Raw genomic sequence first — 18,508 nt, forward strand, 5'->3', positions numbered from 1 at the left:
TTAGTTTAAGAAATGATATTTTTAGAAATGATTTTATCAGTGCCACACTTTTAAGGGCATAATAATTTCACATTGACTATAGAATAGTTTTGAAACTAATTAACAATAAATGCTGATGTTGGAGACTGGCAAATAATTATTTGCAGTTTGACTTCTCATTATGAGCTTCTTTATTAGCTATTATCTTTCCAAATTGGAACTATTTTTATTTCTGAAACAGTATATTATTGTAAAGGTATTTTGGCGAGTTCTTACCCTGTAAAACTGCCTATCTGGTGCTATCCAGTGTGTACTGAAACACAGTTGCCAATAATAACATTTAAGAAAATTAGTTATGGTAAAACATATGATAACACAAATGAAAATCAAACTCCTTTTTGTGAGGTTATTTAATTATTAATGATTCTTATTTATTTATATTCTAGAACGCAAATCAATTTCACAGTGGCTATTGATTTTACAGCATCAAATGGTGAGTATTATGACTGTCCCTCAATAAAAATTATCAAGTAAGTGAAAAATAAATATTTATTTTCATGAGGTTTAGATATTTTATTCCTACATTTTCTCACTTTTGAAGTTTCATATAAAATTCAGATAATTTTTTTCTTTTTAATATTATGAATTAATTCAGGTATACAAAAGGCTACTAGAAATAAAAGTGCCTAATAGTCTCATTTAAATTTATTACATTTTGAAATATTGTTATTTTTGTTTCACATATTTTATAAAAGAAAATTTTAGATCTGGCGAACCCCATTTGTATGCTTGCCCAATTTTTTCTTCTTCTTCTCCATATCTAACTACAATTCTGAAATGTGTCTAATTATAATCCTCTTTTATAGTATTTTTGTGTGTATTTATATAAATGTAATTCAAGTACACGTAATTTATGCAACTTGCTTCATTTTTATTCAATTATTTATTTTTAAGAATTACTCACGTTAATACATTTATATTTACATTTAATTAATCTGAAAGGACTGTCACATAATACTCCATGTATGGATCATCATAATTTGTATATCAAACATTTTAAGACAGAAAACATAGTCGATTTTTAATTGTATTTTGAAATAACTTTGTTTCAAATAGGACAATCATTTGAGGTCATTTATTATGTATTATAAGAACATAAATGTCATATTTAACTTTTGTCAGAGGTTACCATTAATTTTCATATTTTCCTAGAGTGTTTTTCAAATTGCTTATTGTGCTATGGTTTTCACATTATATTTCCTTTCCCTCATGCATCTCTCACATTCACTACCTAAGAATTTTTAGTTACGAAAGCACATTAAAGATCACTTACTTGAACTGTTCTCTTGTGCATATGAGGAAACTCAGATCCAGAACTGTTTTTTTACTGAAAAATACATCTTGGCTTGCTAGTACTAGAGTTAGAAATAGAGATGAGAAGACCAAACTCTAATTCAACTCACCTTCAACTGCATATTAAGATTATTTTGTAACATTATTAAAATAATTGAAATCAAGTTATTGATTTTTACTCATGTGTTTTATTTAGTAAAATATGGAATGTAGAAATAACACATAAAGTCCAACTGGTTTAAAATGCTGGCTTTTGTTTACTAATGAACATTAACACAACTAGAATAGTAAACATCTATTCAATAGAAAGACACAAACTACTGAACTGACTTACAAAGAAATGGACAATCTGAATAGATCTATAACAAGAGATCGAATTATTAATAATAAAAAAGAAAACAACTGCATAAAGTTTATCTGGACCTAGGTCCAGATGGCTTCACTAGTGAATTCTACCAAATATTTAAAGAAGAATTAGTACCAATTCTTTACAAACTCTTCCAAAAAATAGAAGAGGAGGGAACACTGCCCAACTTATTCTATGAGGTCAGTATAATCTTGATGTTGAAACCAGATAAAAACATCACAAGAAAAGAAGAACTAAAAATTAATATCTTTTATGGATACGATATAAAAAAGTTTAACAAAATGCTAGCCAACTGAATCTAGCAACATATAGAGAATTATATACCCTGACCAAGTAAAATTTATCTCAAGAATGCAAGGTCAGCTTAATATTCAAAAACAAATGTAACAACTATATCAATAGAAGAAAATGTAAAAACTATATAATCATTTCAATTGATATAGAAAAAGCATTTGACAAAGCGTTTCATGCTTTTGTGATAAAAAACACTTAGCAACCTAGGTATAGAAACTGACTTACTAATGAAGGGAAAATATGAAAAACCCATAGCTAACATTATACTTAAGGTTGCTTCTCCCTTTAAGATAAAGAATAAGACAAGAATGTCTGTTCTTGCCACTTTGGTTCGACATTGTACTGGATGTTGTATTCAGGGCAATTAGGCAAGAAAAATAAATAAAAGATACCCAGATTGGAAAGGAAGATGTAAAACTATTTTTATTTGCAAATGGCATAATCTTGTATATAGAAAATTCTAAGTAATCCACTCAAAATCTATGAGAACTAATACATGAGTTCAGCAAGATTGAAGCATAGAAGATCAATATATAAAATTGACCCAATTTCTGTGCATTCCAATGAATGATCTGAAAATGAAATTAAGAAGATAATTTCATTTACAATAGTATCAAAATGAATACAGTACTTAGTAATAAATTTAATGGTGTGAGTATAAAACTCATATTCTAAAAACAAGTATTGAAAGATTAAAGACCTAAATCAGTAGAAAAACATGCCATGTTCATTGATTGGAAAATTCAACATTGTTAAGATGGCAGTATTTCCCAAAGTGATTGACATATTCAGTGCAGTCTCTATCAAAATCTGAAAGGCTGTTTTTGAGGAAATGGATAATTTACTCAAAAATTCATATGGCATTTCAACAGACTCAGAAGAGGGAAAGCAAACTCGAATAAAGAAGAGCAAAATGGGAAGATTGACACTTCAAATTTTTTTGAACTTGATATAAAGCAACAGTAATCAAGACAGTTTGTGCAAGCATAAAGATAGATATATAGATAAATTGAGATTTCAGAAATAAACTCTTGTGTCTAAGTTTAAACGATCTTGAAAAGAGCACAAAGACAATTCGATGGGGAAAAAAATACAGTTTTTAACAAATGGTACTGGGACAGCTGGATAGCCACATGCAACAGAATGAAGTTGGACCTTACCTCACATCAAAATACAACTTAATGCAAAATAGATCAAAGACCTAATGTAAGGGTTAAAATTATAAAACTATTAGAAGAAAATATAGGGATACATTTTTTATGACCTGGGATGTGGCAATCGATTGTTAAATATGACACCAAAAACCTGAGCAACAAAGGAAAAAATAAATTGAACTCCATCAAAATTAAAACCTTTTATGCTTCATAGGACACTTAACAAAGTTAAAAGACAAACCTAGAGTGAAACAAAATACTAGCAAATTATAGCTCATAGGAGACTTGTGCCTAGAATGTATAAAGAACTCTCGTAAATCAATAAAAAGATAAATAACTCAATTAAAAACTAGAATGTACGTTTCTCTAAAAGAAGATATTCAAATGAACAATAAGCACATGAAAAGGTACTGGGCATACTTAGATAAAGAAATGCAAATCAAAACTGTAATGAGATACTATTTTACACCCACTAGGATGGCTATAATCCAAAACCCACAACAACCATGTCAAGGATGTGGAGAAATTAGAATCTTTATACACTGCTGGTGAGACTGTAAAGTTGTGCAGCCACTTTGGAAAACACTAAGCTGTTCCTCAGGTTGTTAAAGAGTTACCATTTGACTACAATTCCACTCCTAGATATATACAGAACAGAGATGTAACCATATTTACACACAAAAACTTGTACACAAAATTTATAGCAGCATAATAGCCAAAATATGGAAACAACCAAAATGTCCATCAACACATAAATGAATGAAAAAAAATGTTGGTATATTCATACAATGGAATACTATTTGCCAATAAATGATAATGAAATATAAATACTGAAACATGCTACAACAGAGATACACCTAGAAATCACTAGTTAAGTGAACGAAACTAGTTACAAAAGAACACACTATTTATATGAAACATCCAGAATAGGCAAATTATTAGAGACAGAAGGTATGGTAGTCATTGCTTAGGGCTCGACTGGATTGAGTGATAAGGGAACAATAGTGATTAGGTGCAGGGTTTCTTCTTGAGGTGATGAAAATCAACTGTACTGATAGTTATACACACCTATGAATATACTTAAAATCCTTTAATTATACCATTTAAAGGGGTGAGTTATAAGTTATATAAATTATATCTCCATAAAGCCTTAAAAAAATGAGTCTATACAAGTGCATTATTTTTTTTTTTTGGCAAAGGTATAATACACCTCTAAAACAAAATTAGATGTGTTTGATAATATTCAAGGTTTAAAATATTACCAAATCCTTAAGTAAGTTATAGCTTAGAGTAAGGACTGTAGGATCTAGAGTCTGCCTGCCTAGATTCATATTTCTAGTTTTATCAAGTATTACTGTGTAATTTGGGGCAAATTATTTAATCTAAAAAAGTGAGTATAATAAAAGTACCAATAGGTTTGTTGAAAAGGATTAAGTAAAGTATGAAGTAAGGTGTTCAATACATGTTAAATTCCATGCTATTATATTATTGTTATTAATTGGGTTCCAGTGTTATCAACCTACTATACATTTATTTTTCATATAGTTATGGATACAGAAGTGGTACAAACATGGTTCCAGATCCAGGGAATCGACAGTCAGTTTGGCAACTTTTTAATTGTCAAATTTTGTGGTATAGAGCACAAGAGCCACAAGAGTAGGAGAGGACAGTAAGAACTGGAATGAAAAAGGAAGGTTGTCTGGTGTATGTGAGACATATGAAGAAAGTGAATTTCAGGACAGGGAGGTAACTTAAAAGGTAGAGATAGGAAGGAAGTTATCATTAGTGGTCCAGTGAAGGGACTCATCTGGATGAAGATGCTGGAAAGATATAAGCAACTTCTGTAAATGAGTAGGATTGAGCCTTGCTACGCATGATGGACTAAGATCATTAGATATGCTGGGGTATTAGTGGTATTTTTATTTTAACTTTAAATTACAGGGTTTTTTGTTTGTTTGGTTGGTTGGTTGGTTGGTTGGTTGGTTGGGCTTTTTAGTGAAATAGAATTAGTTGCTTTATTGCAACCATTGGATAACAACTCTTGTATTTGAGAGTTGTGTTGAATAACCACTTAGTCAAGTAAGAGCATTGCTTATCTGTGGCTCTAGTGTGCTTTTAACCAAGTGGCTAAATGTCAAAGAAAAATTATACCGGACAAATTAAACAGGCAAGGAAGACTTTATTCAGGACTACTGCAATAGAGATCAAAGCTATTGTGATAGAAGAGAGAAATTAAGCTCAACTCCAAAAAAAAAAAAAAAAAAAAAAAAAAGGTGGGAGGAATTTTAAGTGCTGCAGTGAACCAGTAGAAAAGTACTGGGGGACTTTATAGCGGAGGTTGGTCTGTGTGATTAGGCCATCTGTGTTTAGTAATTAATGCTTATTGAAGTTAGACTCCTGCCCTCCCACAGAGACTAGGCTATAGGGGTGCTATCTTTCTTGACGATGGCATTTCAAAAGGATGGCTTCCAGGTCCCTGAGAAAGACATTCCTGAATTATAAAAGATTTACATCTTAAAGGGGCAGAGAAATTATTTACGATTACAAGTTACTAAAGTAAATGCTCTAAGAAAAGGGAGTTCAGGGGCCTGTAATCAAGAGAAACCTGTTCAAAGTTTAGTTAAGCTGAAGAAAACACTAAGGTCATTTTGGTCAAAAGACACTTTTTTAGTAATTTTGTCATGTGCAACCAGCCTTTGAATGCTGGGAACCTTTGGAAATATAAATGCATTTTCTCAATAAATTATTTTTAGAACAAAAATGTTCTGCTTACAATTGTATGTGTTATTAACCAAGGGAAGATCTCTCCTTTATTTTGTTTCTCTCTGGATCTCAAGTGCTTATTATTATGTTTTCTTATTAGGAAAGAACCATGCCCTCAGGCTCTTCTTCAGGCAATGTTTTAGTGTAGAATTGAACTGTATGTGTTATTACAAATTCCGTTTACCTTTCTATTTTCACTTAAGAAACTAAGAGGCCACCTTTGTGCTAGTAATTAGGGCAACTCAATGTGAATCTCAGTGTGTTCGGGTGGTAGCATATATATTACTTTCTCTTTCAAATTGGTCTCTGTTCAAATGCAGCATCCTACATAGTATAAGCTATAAGCATATTGAAAATCCAGAGCCTTGTGGATGACCCAGACAATAATAACAGTAGTAGTTAAACCTTACATTTCTGTGGGGCTTTATTATTTTTAATCACTTCCACACACATAATCTCATTTTGTCCTCCCAGTAGGTAGGATTTATTGCAGGCATTTTGTTGATGTTGTCCTGCAATTGGCAAGACTCAGCTTTGGGCTTCTGTGTCCTAGTTTAATGTCTAGTTAGAAACTAATTTTTCAGATCTAGATATCTAATTAGCTTGAATCTGAAAATGACTATGTTTTCCTTTTTTAAAGTGATATTGGGATATTTCTCAAATATTCAATTTGTTTGCTTAAACAACAATATAAACACTTTTAAATGGAGCTGGAGCTGCCATACCAAAGGAACTGCCTTGCATGTTTTATGCCTCAAATCTCTGGAATGTTAACAGGGCAAAATAACCCTTGGACTGTGCCTAAGGCACCATTGTGTCCCAAAGAACTATTTGGAAAGATAAGAAAGCAGTTAACTACTAGACTGATGACTATTGGACTGAAGTTAAAAACATTGTTTAGGATTAATATCACTATGTTGTTATCTGCACCAATAGAAATACCTTCATTCTCTTTATGTAATTGTTTCCCTTTTTTATAAATACACTTCGCCTGTGTCTCTCAGCCTGAACATTATTTGGGCATCTGCCTGAAATAATGATTCCAAAGAAACTATTCTTTGTGGTCTCAAATAAATGCTTGTTGCCTCTCACTTTGAAAGGCCTTTTGCTTTTTGAGTTAACATTTGGGTTACAACTTTAGGATGACCACATAATTATTCAAGCCCATTAAATCAGTTGGGTCGTCTGATTATAGGCTTAGGGATTCAAGCTAAAGGCATAGTTTTGCCGCTGGGGTGATGTGAAATCCGGCATCACCCCAGCAGTTCTTCCCTGCCAATGCAGGAAGAGTTATGGGTCAGCGAGATTTAGGAAAAGTAAGATTTATTAAAAGTACATTTTAGAAGGAGACAGGCCACTCTAAGGAAGGCTGCAGCCCTATCAAATTTGGAAGGTGAAAAGATAAAAGATGAAAGATAGAGTAGGCTCCAAGGGAGGAGCAGTTTTTCTGTGAAGAAAGCATAACAGTGTAAAAGTGTGAAGGTCTGTTTACGTTTGGGGTGTTTTTGGAGGTCCTAGATGATCCATATGTGAGGTTACCTTGACTGAAGGTCGGCTGCTGTGTAACACTGACTACTGCACAGTTGCTTACCTAGAATTCAGTCTGTTATAATTAGATTCATGAACTTTAAGGTGTACACATATTATAATGATGGTATAATGAGGCCGAAGTTATAGGCAGGCTGGGGAAGTACTTTCTGTGCACACGTTTGTGACTGGGTTAGCTAGCAGCTTTATGACCTTCGTGCTCTAGGATTTGGGGAAATTTATAACCCTAGAAAAGAGGTATTTCTGGGAGGTCCTTTAGGAAGGTCTTCAGTGGAGGTTTCTATGGTTACAGAGCTGGGCCTTCGCTCCTGTCACTCCTGCCTGCCTAACTATCTCACAACATAATTTAAAAAAATAAAGATTGCAATAAAATAAGATTAGCAAATGTGATTTAGTACTTCTTCTAGAACTGAAACTAAAGAATAGCCTGTGGCATGGGAACAAAAATCTGCATATGCTTTGACATATCTTTTGGAAACTTTCTACATGTCTGAACTAATGTGATAAATATTTCAATGTTAATATCCATTTAAAAAACTATTTGAAACACTATAGATATAGGCAGAAAAAAAACATAATTTTAAATATTTCATTCTGAAACAGATATCAAGAAAAAATGTTGTCAAAAAAATACCTCTTTAGCCTGATCACTCATGTGTGAAATATTTTCCTGTCATCAGGTAACCCTGCGCAGCCCACTTCTCTCCACTATATGAACCCTTACCAACTGAACGCCTATGGCATGGCACTGAAGGCAGTGGGAGAAATCGTTCAAGATTATGACAGTGATAAAATGTTCCCAGCTCTAGGTTTTGGTGCAAAACTGCCTCCAGATGGAAGGATATCTCATGAGTTTGCTTTGGTAAGAATACATTACAAGAACTTGATATTCAAAAAAGTAATAAAATGTTGGATGTTTTAATACGGGTTCATTGGCTTCTGCTTTAATCAATCATGTAGCAAGCTTTTGTGACTGCAGACTCAGCTAATTTTGCTGAATGATTGATTTAGGATTGATTTAAGAGTGTGGTATTAATGGGGGGGGGAGTTAAATAGATTAGCAATGAATTTACTTAAAGTGCATCTGATTTATAAATAGGGGTTTATTCTGGTTATCTGATGCTACATAGCAAAATTCATTGGAAGTTAAAGGTGTAAGCCAACACCATTCCTTTAAGTTCATGATTTGTGGATCAGAAATTCAAGGAGAATACAATGGGGAATGCTTTATTTTTGTGATGTCTGAGGCCTCTCTTGGGATGGCTTGCATGGCTAGAGATGGCTGGAATTGTTCAACTGGATTCATATATCTGGGCTTGGTTCTAGCTGTCAGTTAGATACCCCTGCTCTTCTCCATGTCATGTCTTCTGGGGCTAGCATGCCCCCTAAGATAGTGTCTTTGCTTATGTTTGATTCTTGAGCTGGGAGAGATGAAATAACTGGGTTGTCTGGACAGCTCGTCCTATTTCTACAGACAGCCTATCCATGTGATTATTACGGGCTTCATCACAGTATAGTGGTCTCATGGTAATCAGATTTCTTATATGACAGCAGTCTTCCCCAGAGTGAGTGTTATAAAAGATTGGGGCAGAGGTTGCAGGGTTCTATACCACTGCCTTGGAAGTCCCAGAACACTACTTACTTCTGCCACATTCTCTTGGTCAAGCAAGTCACTAAAGCCAGCCCAGTTTCATGGTTGGGGAAGTAACTTACCTCTCAAAGGAAGGGGGATCAAAAAATGGATGGCTGTTCTTAATCTACCTAAAGTGCATCAGATTTATAAATCTAACTAGCAGCTTCTAAAATGGCATTTCACATTTTAAAGGACTAGCATGGCTAGAATAAATTTTTTTTCAAAAGTAAAGCAATACTTATAGCCATAATTAATTAAGATTTCAATATAATGGAGTAGCTACAACTGGAAAAAAACTATTTGTCTAGTTAGTATTTAATTTACATAAGTCTACTTCCATATTGTATGATTGCAGATAAACAATGTGCTACAGTCAGTCCACCTTCAAAATAAACTCCACACTGATAATGCTGAGAGACCCATCAGCCTTACTCTCACATACACTCTCTGATAAATAATTGGAAAGTCAATATGGGATGGTGAGCTATCATTTTGAAAAAGACAGGTTTTCCTAATAGAAGTGCCTCCCTACCTTACCCTACATATTGTAGCAGATAAAGGCTCCCATGCCCAGTACTTTTGTAGGCCTTTGTTTATTGTTTTTATTCTTGTCACAAAAGTAATGCATGATCATTATAGGAATTTTTAATTTTTGCAAGCAAAATAAACAAAAATAAATAGTGCTACCATTTACAAGTAATTACTAAGCATCAATTTAAGTACTCTATACTTATTTTGTTGTTTAATCTTCATAAAATTCCTATGTGATAGGTATATCATGGCTGTCACATTGTGCCATTCTAGCAAATGTCATTCATAATGAATACAGTAAAAAGGATGCATATTAGGGTTATATAACTCTCAGCTCAGAGGCTCAGAAGTTTAACTAGGGTTCCAAAGGACAGGACTTGAACCCAGGTCAGTCTTATTTTAGAATCCATGCTCTTAACCACTACTAAATTATATTTTATAAACATACCTGTGATACTGCTGCTCAGAAATGTGCTTTATTAACACCATCATATATATATAATATATTTCCATCATATATATATAATATATTTCCAGAAACTTTTAAGTGATATTTCATTTTTCTTAAATATATTTTTTCAGAACAGTATTTTAATATTTTTATTTCTGTACTTATCCTTGCTTTTCTATTTCATCACCCACATAATTTCAGAAAAGGTTGCCCGAAGGTTTAATTCTTTCTTTCATGAAATAGACTACATGCCATACTCCCAACGTCATATAAACACGAATATCTGTTGGGATTTTGTTGTGTCTTAGAGAATTAAAATCTCCCTGAAATTTATAAGACCATGAAAATCACTCATGTGATTCTAAGTCTTAAGTGCCTCAGGAAAAAGGTCACGAGCTATTTTAAGCTTAAGAAAAGGAGTAATTATGTTAAACTAAATGAGGTTTATTAATTTTCCTTCCATAAGTTTCTTCTCACCCTTGTGTATGATTTTTTTTCCCTTTCTCTCTTTTAATCCTCTCCTTTTCTGTTTTTTTTTTTTTTTTTCCTAATCTCCACATTCATTCATCGTAACCAGACATATGCAAATATCTACTGTTATGGAGGCCATTTCTCTTTTCCACATCTTAAACTCTTCTTTGAACCGAACTTAAATACTTATAGGATAGTCATAGACTCTTTTAAATTTATGAATAGTAGTCTCCCAAATGGATAATGAAAACAATCATGATGTTGATGATGATATGATAATGCTTCACCTTTAATATGACTTAATTGTTATATCACTTTAATTTTTCTCGAAGCCCTTTTGTTTTCCTGAAAAAAAGTAAGCCAAAGATTAAATAAGTCTTCAATGAGATAGTATTTGACTTGATTTCTGCTAAAGTACTCTGCATTAACCTCATCCTAAATAGCTGCAACATATATTCTCCAAGTGCCCAAAATAACAAAATACAAAAATTTCAAGTCTCCTGTCAATCTGCACTTAACATACCACCTAATGTTAATGAGCTCTGATTTCTGTGTAAGAATTTGTGATATGTATTCACAACCATTAATCTATTTATCATAACAAGTTCAGACAACCTTTCAGATGTCAAAGGAGGCCTTTGAAAAAATTAAATACTCCTTAGTTGATCAGTTTTGGATTAGCTCAAATGCTGATTGAGCTTTGCTGAATCAAAGGGATCTCAGGTAAACCCTTTTCACGTGAAATGTGTATAAGAATCAATGCAGTCAGAAAAGAAAAGGGAATGGGAAAGAAAAGGAACAATGTGCTAGTCTCACCAGTTTCCACTTTTGGTTGCGAGAAGGTTGTCACTGCTCTCCTCTCATGATGACTCTTAATGACTTTGTGGCGCTGTAGCTGAAAATACAGTGGTGCAAGACTTTAGAAGAAGAATTTCTAAGGGGCACGTGGTCAATGACCCTTAAAAGTTCTTCTGCATTGATTAGTAGAGAAATGCTACACCTGTCCAAGTGATTTCTCCTACTAAATACCTAAAAAGCACTTACATGATTTTTACTTATTTTGGCATTTACAAGGATCTTTGCAATTTAGTATTTACCTGTATGCCTTTTCTTTCAACTAGATGCTAATAGTATAACAACCAAGGGCCTTGAACACTATATGCATAAAATAGCAGCTCAGTAGATGTTTGTTTATTGAGTAAAAAATCTCTTAGCTTTTTTCCCCACAGTAAACAATCTGGGCAGCAACAGTTAGCATTTCAGAGTAGAGCAACAGCTCCTGAGGTTTCTTTTCAGTAGCATTTCGTCAGCGAGACAGCCCTGCTGGAAAGTATTATAGGCTATAAGTAACTATAGGCTTCTTGCCCAGAACCGAATCTGACTTCCCAATTACAGTCCCTGAGGGAGGCAAACGGAGGGGAAGTGGTGAAAGCTGGACACCCCTCCCCACTTACGTCTGGGCAGAGGGATGATCGCTCGTTTTGAATTCTGGTCTATATATTTCTCTGTGTTCCACAAATGGACGTTCACTATTTTAATAAATGGGAAAGGTTGTTAATTAAAAGGGGAATATAAAATAGAACATCCATTGCCGTCTTCATTAATATAGAACATAATTGAATGCTCTTTTTTCAAAAAGTCCTGTATTTCTGGTGCTGGATGGATCCACACGTAAGTTTAGTTCCATTTGTTTTAACAAGCAAAAACCAATTCCCAGCATAATTATTTTAAGACATAAGTTTTTAAAGGAACTTTAAAAATCTTTTTATAACTCATTGCAACTTTGTTAAGATGAGGAAAATCTCATTTTGATAGTCGTAAATTATTTAAAATAATCCTGATGTAATGCAAAGCATATATTTAAAAGAATGTATAATTTTGTGATTAAGTATTCTTATCATCCAAGGCATGTGAGGAAAGCTTAGAGCAATTTATTATGGAATTAGGACTAATACAGAAATCAGTGCTTTAAATATTCCATAATGATGAATAAAACATCCAATGATTATCTTTCCACTAAGAAAAATGAAATGGTGAGAACAACGGTGACCTTGTAATTTCACTTCCAGGGGAATAGCTTTTTGGAAATATAAACCCCAGTCTAATGTTAAAAAGATAGTCAAAAAGTAGCTCAGAGTTATCCTGGTTTGTAATTATTCCCTGGAGGCAGATATATAATACATTTTTTATGCCCAAAATCAATAATGAGTTTTAATTTTAATTAGCTTCATACCTTATCAAGGGAAAAGAACACTGTAAAATTTTACTTAAAGGAAAGTTAAATAGGTCAGCTCAGATTAACATCAAAATCAACCGTTAACAGCTTTGTGCTAAATATTAAACTTTTACATTTTAATTTCAGTCAACTGATGTAACCAATTTTATAATATAAAGAGGTTTTTTTATTATTTTTATGTTTTAAAATTTTTATATGGGGTTAATTAATAAAACGTTTGTTGAAGAAAAAAGCAAAATTTAAAAAGTAGGTATAAATTCTCTCACAAATGGCAAAATTGAAGTGGTTGGTAGCATCTGGCTTCGTTTCAGAAGATCTCCAGTCTTTCAAAATGCTTAGGATTTCATAACATGGTGGCATAGTGCTGGTGAGGAGATGGGGCTCTGGATTTAGACTGTGTGGGTTCAAATGCTGGCTCTCTCACTTGTGTAACTTGAGCAAATTATCTAAACTCTCAGTGCCTCAGTTTCTCTATCTCTAAAGTGGAGATAATGTCAGTGTTGTATCCACTTCTTTAGAGTTGTTATTAAAAACTATATAATATATATACATATTTTCAAATAAAGCTTGGTATCTAGAAGTCAACAGGTGTTAATTATAAAGTAGCAGATACCATTGTCTAGATAAAAACATTCATACTAAAATTATTGCTGTATTTAAAGGTAGTTACTGTCCTTAGTGTTTTAAAATATATCTACAAATTTTATTTATAGCCTCCCCACCCCCACAGAGGCTGAGCCTAATTCCCCTTCCCTTGAGTGTGAGCTATACTTAGTTACTCCTTTCCAGCAAATAGATTAAAGTAGAAGCAATGGTATGCAATTTATCAGACTGGTTTACAAAGGAATTGGGACTTCCTCCTTGCTAACTCTCTTGGATTGTTCATTCTGGTGAAGTTAGCTACTATATTGTGAAAACTCTCAAGCAGCTCTATGGAGAGTCTTTGTTGGCTTCCTGCCAATAGCCACAAAAGTGAACCAACCTTCTTGGAAGCAGATCTTTCAGCTCTTGTCAAACTTTCAGATGCCCAGATCTGCATCTTGACTGCAAACTCATGAGAAATTCTGAGTGAGAACCACCTGGCTAAGCTGCTCCTGGATTCCTGACACCCTAAAAGTGTGTGAGATAATAAATTCATATTGTTTAAAGCCACTAACTTTAGGGTAATTTGCTACATAGCAATGGATAGCTACTTGACTGCCTTATTTGTGGACTATGGACTAGGAGAATTAAACCTAATAATACCAACATTCAAACCATGACAAAGCTAGATCAGGTCCACAGGTTTAAAGCTGCGCTTCCGGGTGCCATCTATCAGAATAAGAACTCCTTGGTAGCAAACTCTGTTTTCCTTGAGCACCACAGATATGTTTCTTTGATTTCCTTTTACCTTATTTATATTTCTAACACCAAATTACATCCCCTCTGATCCCTCCTCTAGTAGGCTTATCAAGTGTGACCTGAACGTTTGCATGTGGCGGATATTTTACATTTTTCCTTCTATAAGATTAAACTAATAGATAGCATTTATTTTCCTTATTTTAATACATTTTATTTTAGTTTAATTTAGTTTAAAGAGTAAAATAAGTTGCCAATTACATAACCACCAGAGTTAATCGCTCAGTATTTTATTTACTTTTCAGAATTTTTATGTGTTCATCTCTACATGTACGAAGACTCGTAAAAATTAAGACACTATGAATTACAGAATGTTGTGATATTCAGCTTCTCAAGATTTTCAATGACTGCATATTATATCTTCATAACACAATCTATATAATATATCATAGTCTACTGTTGACCACATAATTTTTTGCTATTATGAATAAATAAATGTCTTTCTAAAAATTATGAGTATTAATGTTTGTTATTCTCTTTCAAATCATCTTTACAGACACTATCAATTTTTTACTTTTTTTTTTTTGCTTGTAATGTTCTACAGAATGGGAACCCTCAAAACCCCTACTGTGAGGGCATCGAGGGGGTTATGGAGGCTTATTATAGAAGTCTGAAATCAGTACAGCTGTACGGGCCAACCAACTTTGCTCCTGTAATAAATCATGTAGCAAGGTAAGTGGAAGTATTTAAAGTATTTAGTCTGTTGTACTGGACCACAGTAATATCATAACATTCTTGTTATTGTAATCCTGAAAATGAAAGTCATTTTCTTCTAATTTACCTTCAAGAAAGTGAGGAAAACAATATATAGTAGAAAGCATCTCCAAGGAGCTATCATAATACTTTGCTAAAAAAATTTACATCAAAATCTCAAGTGAAAACTCATACACTGGATTATGTTAGGACCTGCATTTGTTCAACCAAAGAATTTTTTTTTTCTTTGAAAAAACATCCACAAGAGCAATAACAAGATCAGTCATGAGCTGAACTGTGTAAATTATTCATATCTAATATCACATTCCATAGCAGCAAAGAAGTAATAAGGAACTGGATTCCATGAAGATGACCAAAGCCTTTTAGTGATATATATATGACACATTATTTCACCTTTCTGAAATTAATATCATAGCTAATTTTATAAATGCCAGAGCTCTACCTGTATATAATACATAGTATTGAGATCAGAATATAATTGCTATGATTCCAAGTACATGTTCTGGGAAAAAATTATGTAAAAATCTCTATATATTTGCTTATCATTTTCTTCATTAGTGCATAATTAAATTAGACACAACTTTTAAATTCCCTAAAATGTTTGGCTTGACACAGTTGCAAATCCTATGAAATTCTGCCTTATTTTCAATAATTGAAAAAATATGGCTCTCATATTATTCCTAATATGTAGCCGGCACTTGAAAAATTACTGCATTCAGATCAGTTTATCAATGCACAATACAATATGAAACCTCAGTTCTCTGTTTGAAGGTTGTAGTACTTTACCATGTCCCTATTGGACATCAGGAGCAACTTAAATGTGTTCTACTTTCCGTTATCTGGGACATAGACAAGATGCTGAAATGCCCCTGCACTCAGAGCTGACCCCAGCAGAGCTCTCCTGTGGAACTCCACCTCAGGTTGACAGTGATACATCGATGACCATTCTCTGAGTGTGACCCTTTAACTCAGGTTCTTCAAATGTTTTCATCCATGATCTATACTGTATAAATTTTATATCTCAACTCTGGACACACACAACTATAAAAAAAAATTATTTATGAAATAATACTTATTCTTATCTCATATTGTCTCTTTATTTCCATGGCATCTAATTCTTTTCTATTACTTTTTTTTTAATGCAAGTCTTGAGTGACAAAATTGATTTCAAAATCCACTAATGGTTCATTACCTGTAATTTGAAAAACACATCCTAGCTTATTGTATTTCAGCCTATATAAGTAGTGTTATCTGTATTATATTTTCCTAAATTTTTCATGGCTGTCAAAGCAGAATCAGAGTAATATTAATGCAAGATAAATTATAGTTAGCTCTCACTATCTCCCACACTACCATACAGACCACTGGTTTTTATATAAAGATAAGAGAAAAATTATAGGACTTATTTTGTGTGACCTCTTGCTGGTTATTATAGATGTTCTCATCAGTGCTTACCAATTAATTTGTTATTTTTTTGTCCTAGTATATGTCTACTATAAAAGTTAAACTTTTAGATATAAAATTTCTAGGCGTATTTCTATATACTATTTAAGACTATAGGCTCCATTCTGTTCTTTTACCATTTTTTATTTCTTTTTGTTCAGCATTTTTTAAATTCTCACATATAAGGGTAGATGCCAGCTAACATTTTCAAACTCTTTGAAAATAATCCATGATCTAATAATTCTTTTGTTATTTTTTAATGGGAGAAAAATAAGAAACACAGTAAGATATGGCTTTTGGGGAATTATTTTTCCTTCCTATACAATTCGAAGTTCCACATATCCATTTCTTGTTACGATTATATAAAGAAATGTCTTATTCCTTTCTTTTATCTTTGAGAGTTTTGTTTAATTTTATTTTTAAGCTTTTATTAAGACAGACAATTCTGTCTGACCCCAAATTATCATCTACAAAAATTTCAAATAAAAGACGTTACTATTTGTTTCTAAGTGGAAAAAAAAGTACCATAGTTACAAGATATATGCCTTCTATTTATATAACATTTCTTGGGCATTCTGTCATTCTGAAATGCATTTTAACTGTACTTTATCATGCCCATCATATAGGAAGGAGGTAAGTACTCACCAAATGCTTAATAAGTAAATTTTGTGTATTTTAAGATATTGGTCATTATAATTAATTTTTAGAAAGCCAGAAGCAAATACATATCCATACTTTCTTATTTGCTTGATTTTGTTCCCCTTGAAAAGTATATTTTCTTTATTGGTAAAAGCTTAGTTATTTACAATAATTTTATATAAGCATCTTGATGAATGATTACTCTTAATTCTTTTTTAAATAATAATTTTAAGCACATGCTAATTTTTAGAAATTTAGAAATCTATGTCAAAAGACTATTGATTTTTGAGATAATGTTAATGAGATAACAATATTGTGAAATAGTCGAGACCCAAGGCATCAAGTTTGTGAAACTTGAAAGTTTTATGTGCTGTTCTGAGGCTTTCCAAATTAGAGGCTCCTGCCTCTAATTTTCTGCCTTCCCCAGTCCTCATGTCATAGACTTGTTTAGGGAACGGCATTTCAAGTAATGTAAAACACCCTAGCCAGCAGCCATTGACGCCTTGTCACAAATTTAAGTTCAGGCACTTTAGTTTGGTATTCAAGAACTTCCAGTATCAACTACCACCCACCCATTTAACCTGATTTACCTCCAGGTTCTCCCAAAGGTACTGCACCTGTCAGAGTAATTGCTACTTCAAGTCTGTGATATCATTTCATGTATACCTCTATTGTAGCACTCACTAATTTAATTCTACTCTATTGTTATATATAGATCTTTTACAGATTGAAGAGAAAATATGTGGTTTAATATCACAGTACTTTGCCTATACAGAGATATCCACACCTGTTTAATTGAATTTTCTGTATACTATACATTATGAGTACATTTTAATAAGTAAGGTTATCATAGGAAACTAAAGAAACTACTAATGATAATGTTTAGTCAGTCTTAATGTCCTGTGGGAAATGTGATTGTGATTGATACCTACTGTATCAGACTGAGTTCTCAGGGGAAATGGAACCAATAGAATATATAGATATACAAATAAAGAGATATATTTTAACAAATTGGCTTATGCAATGGTAGGTGCTAGCAAGTCAGAAATTTGTAGGGCAAGCTGGCAGGTTGGATACTCAGGCAGGATTTGATATTGTTGCAGTCTTGAGTCAGAATTCCTTTTACTCTGGGAAACTAGTTGTTTTGTTTTGTTTTGTGTTGTGTTATGTTGTTTTTTAGGCATTCAACTAATTGGGTGAGGCTCACCCACATTATCAAGGGTAATTTTTTTTAATGTCATTGAATTGTAGATGTTAACAACATCTGGAAAATGCCTTCACAGTAATACTTTGATTAGGGTTTGACTAAAAACTAGATATTATGGCCTAGCCAAATTGACACACAAACTAACCATCACACATCTACTAAAAGAAATATATTGCTGATACGTATTACCATTATATTTAAACTGAAAACAAATATAAAATCAGAGAAATAATTCTAGGTCCTTTCATGTATGAATTTAATACTATATCTGATGTCTATAACACTGCTTAAACCTCATTAATTAATAACAATAGGATAAAAAGGTTA

The 18,508-nt window shown here is 32.8% G+C and overlaps 1 protein-coding gene across 6 annotated transcripts in view; it reads left to right on the forward strand.

The window, feature by feature from the left end:
* The window catches only part of CPNE8 (copine 8), a 176,678-nt gene that overhangs the window by 123,343 nt on the left and 34,827 nt on the right, over window positions 1–18,508 (forward strand). For all 6 annotated transcript variants that reach the window (XM_036236629.1, XM_036236630.1, XM_036236627.1 and 3 more), the window contains 3 exons: window positions 426–472; window positions 8,139–8,320; window positions 14,723–14,850. In XM_036236629.1, the coding sequence (XP_036092522.1) occupies window positions 426–472; window positions 8,139–8,320; window positions 14,723–14,850 (357 nt within the window). The remainder of the gene's footprint in view (window positions 1–425; window positions 473–8,138; window positions 8,321–14,722; window positions 14,851–18,508) is intronic.

The sequence above is a fragment of the Rousettus aegyptiacus genome, unplaced genomic scaffold (assembly GCF_014176215.1).
Source record: "Rousettus aegyptiacus isolate mRouAeg1 unplaced genomic scaffold, mRouAeg1.p scaffold_m13_p_2, whole genome shotgun sequence".
Lineage (NCBI taxonomy): Eukaryota > Metazoa > Chordata > Mammalia > Chiroptera > Pteropodidae > Rousettus > Rousettus aegyptiacus.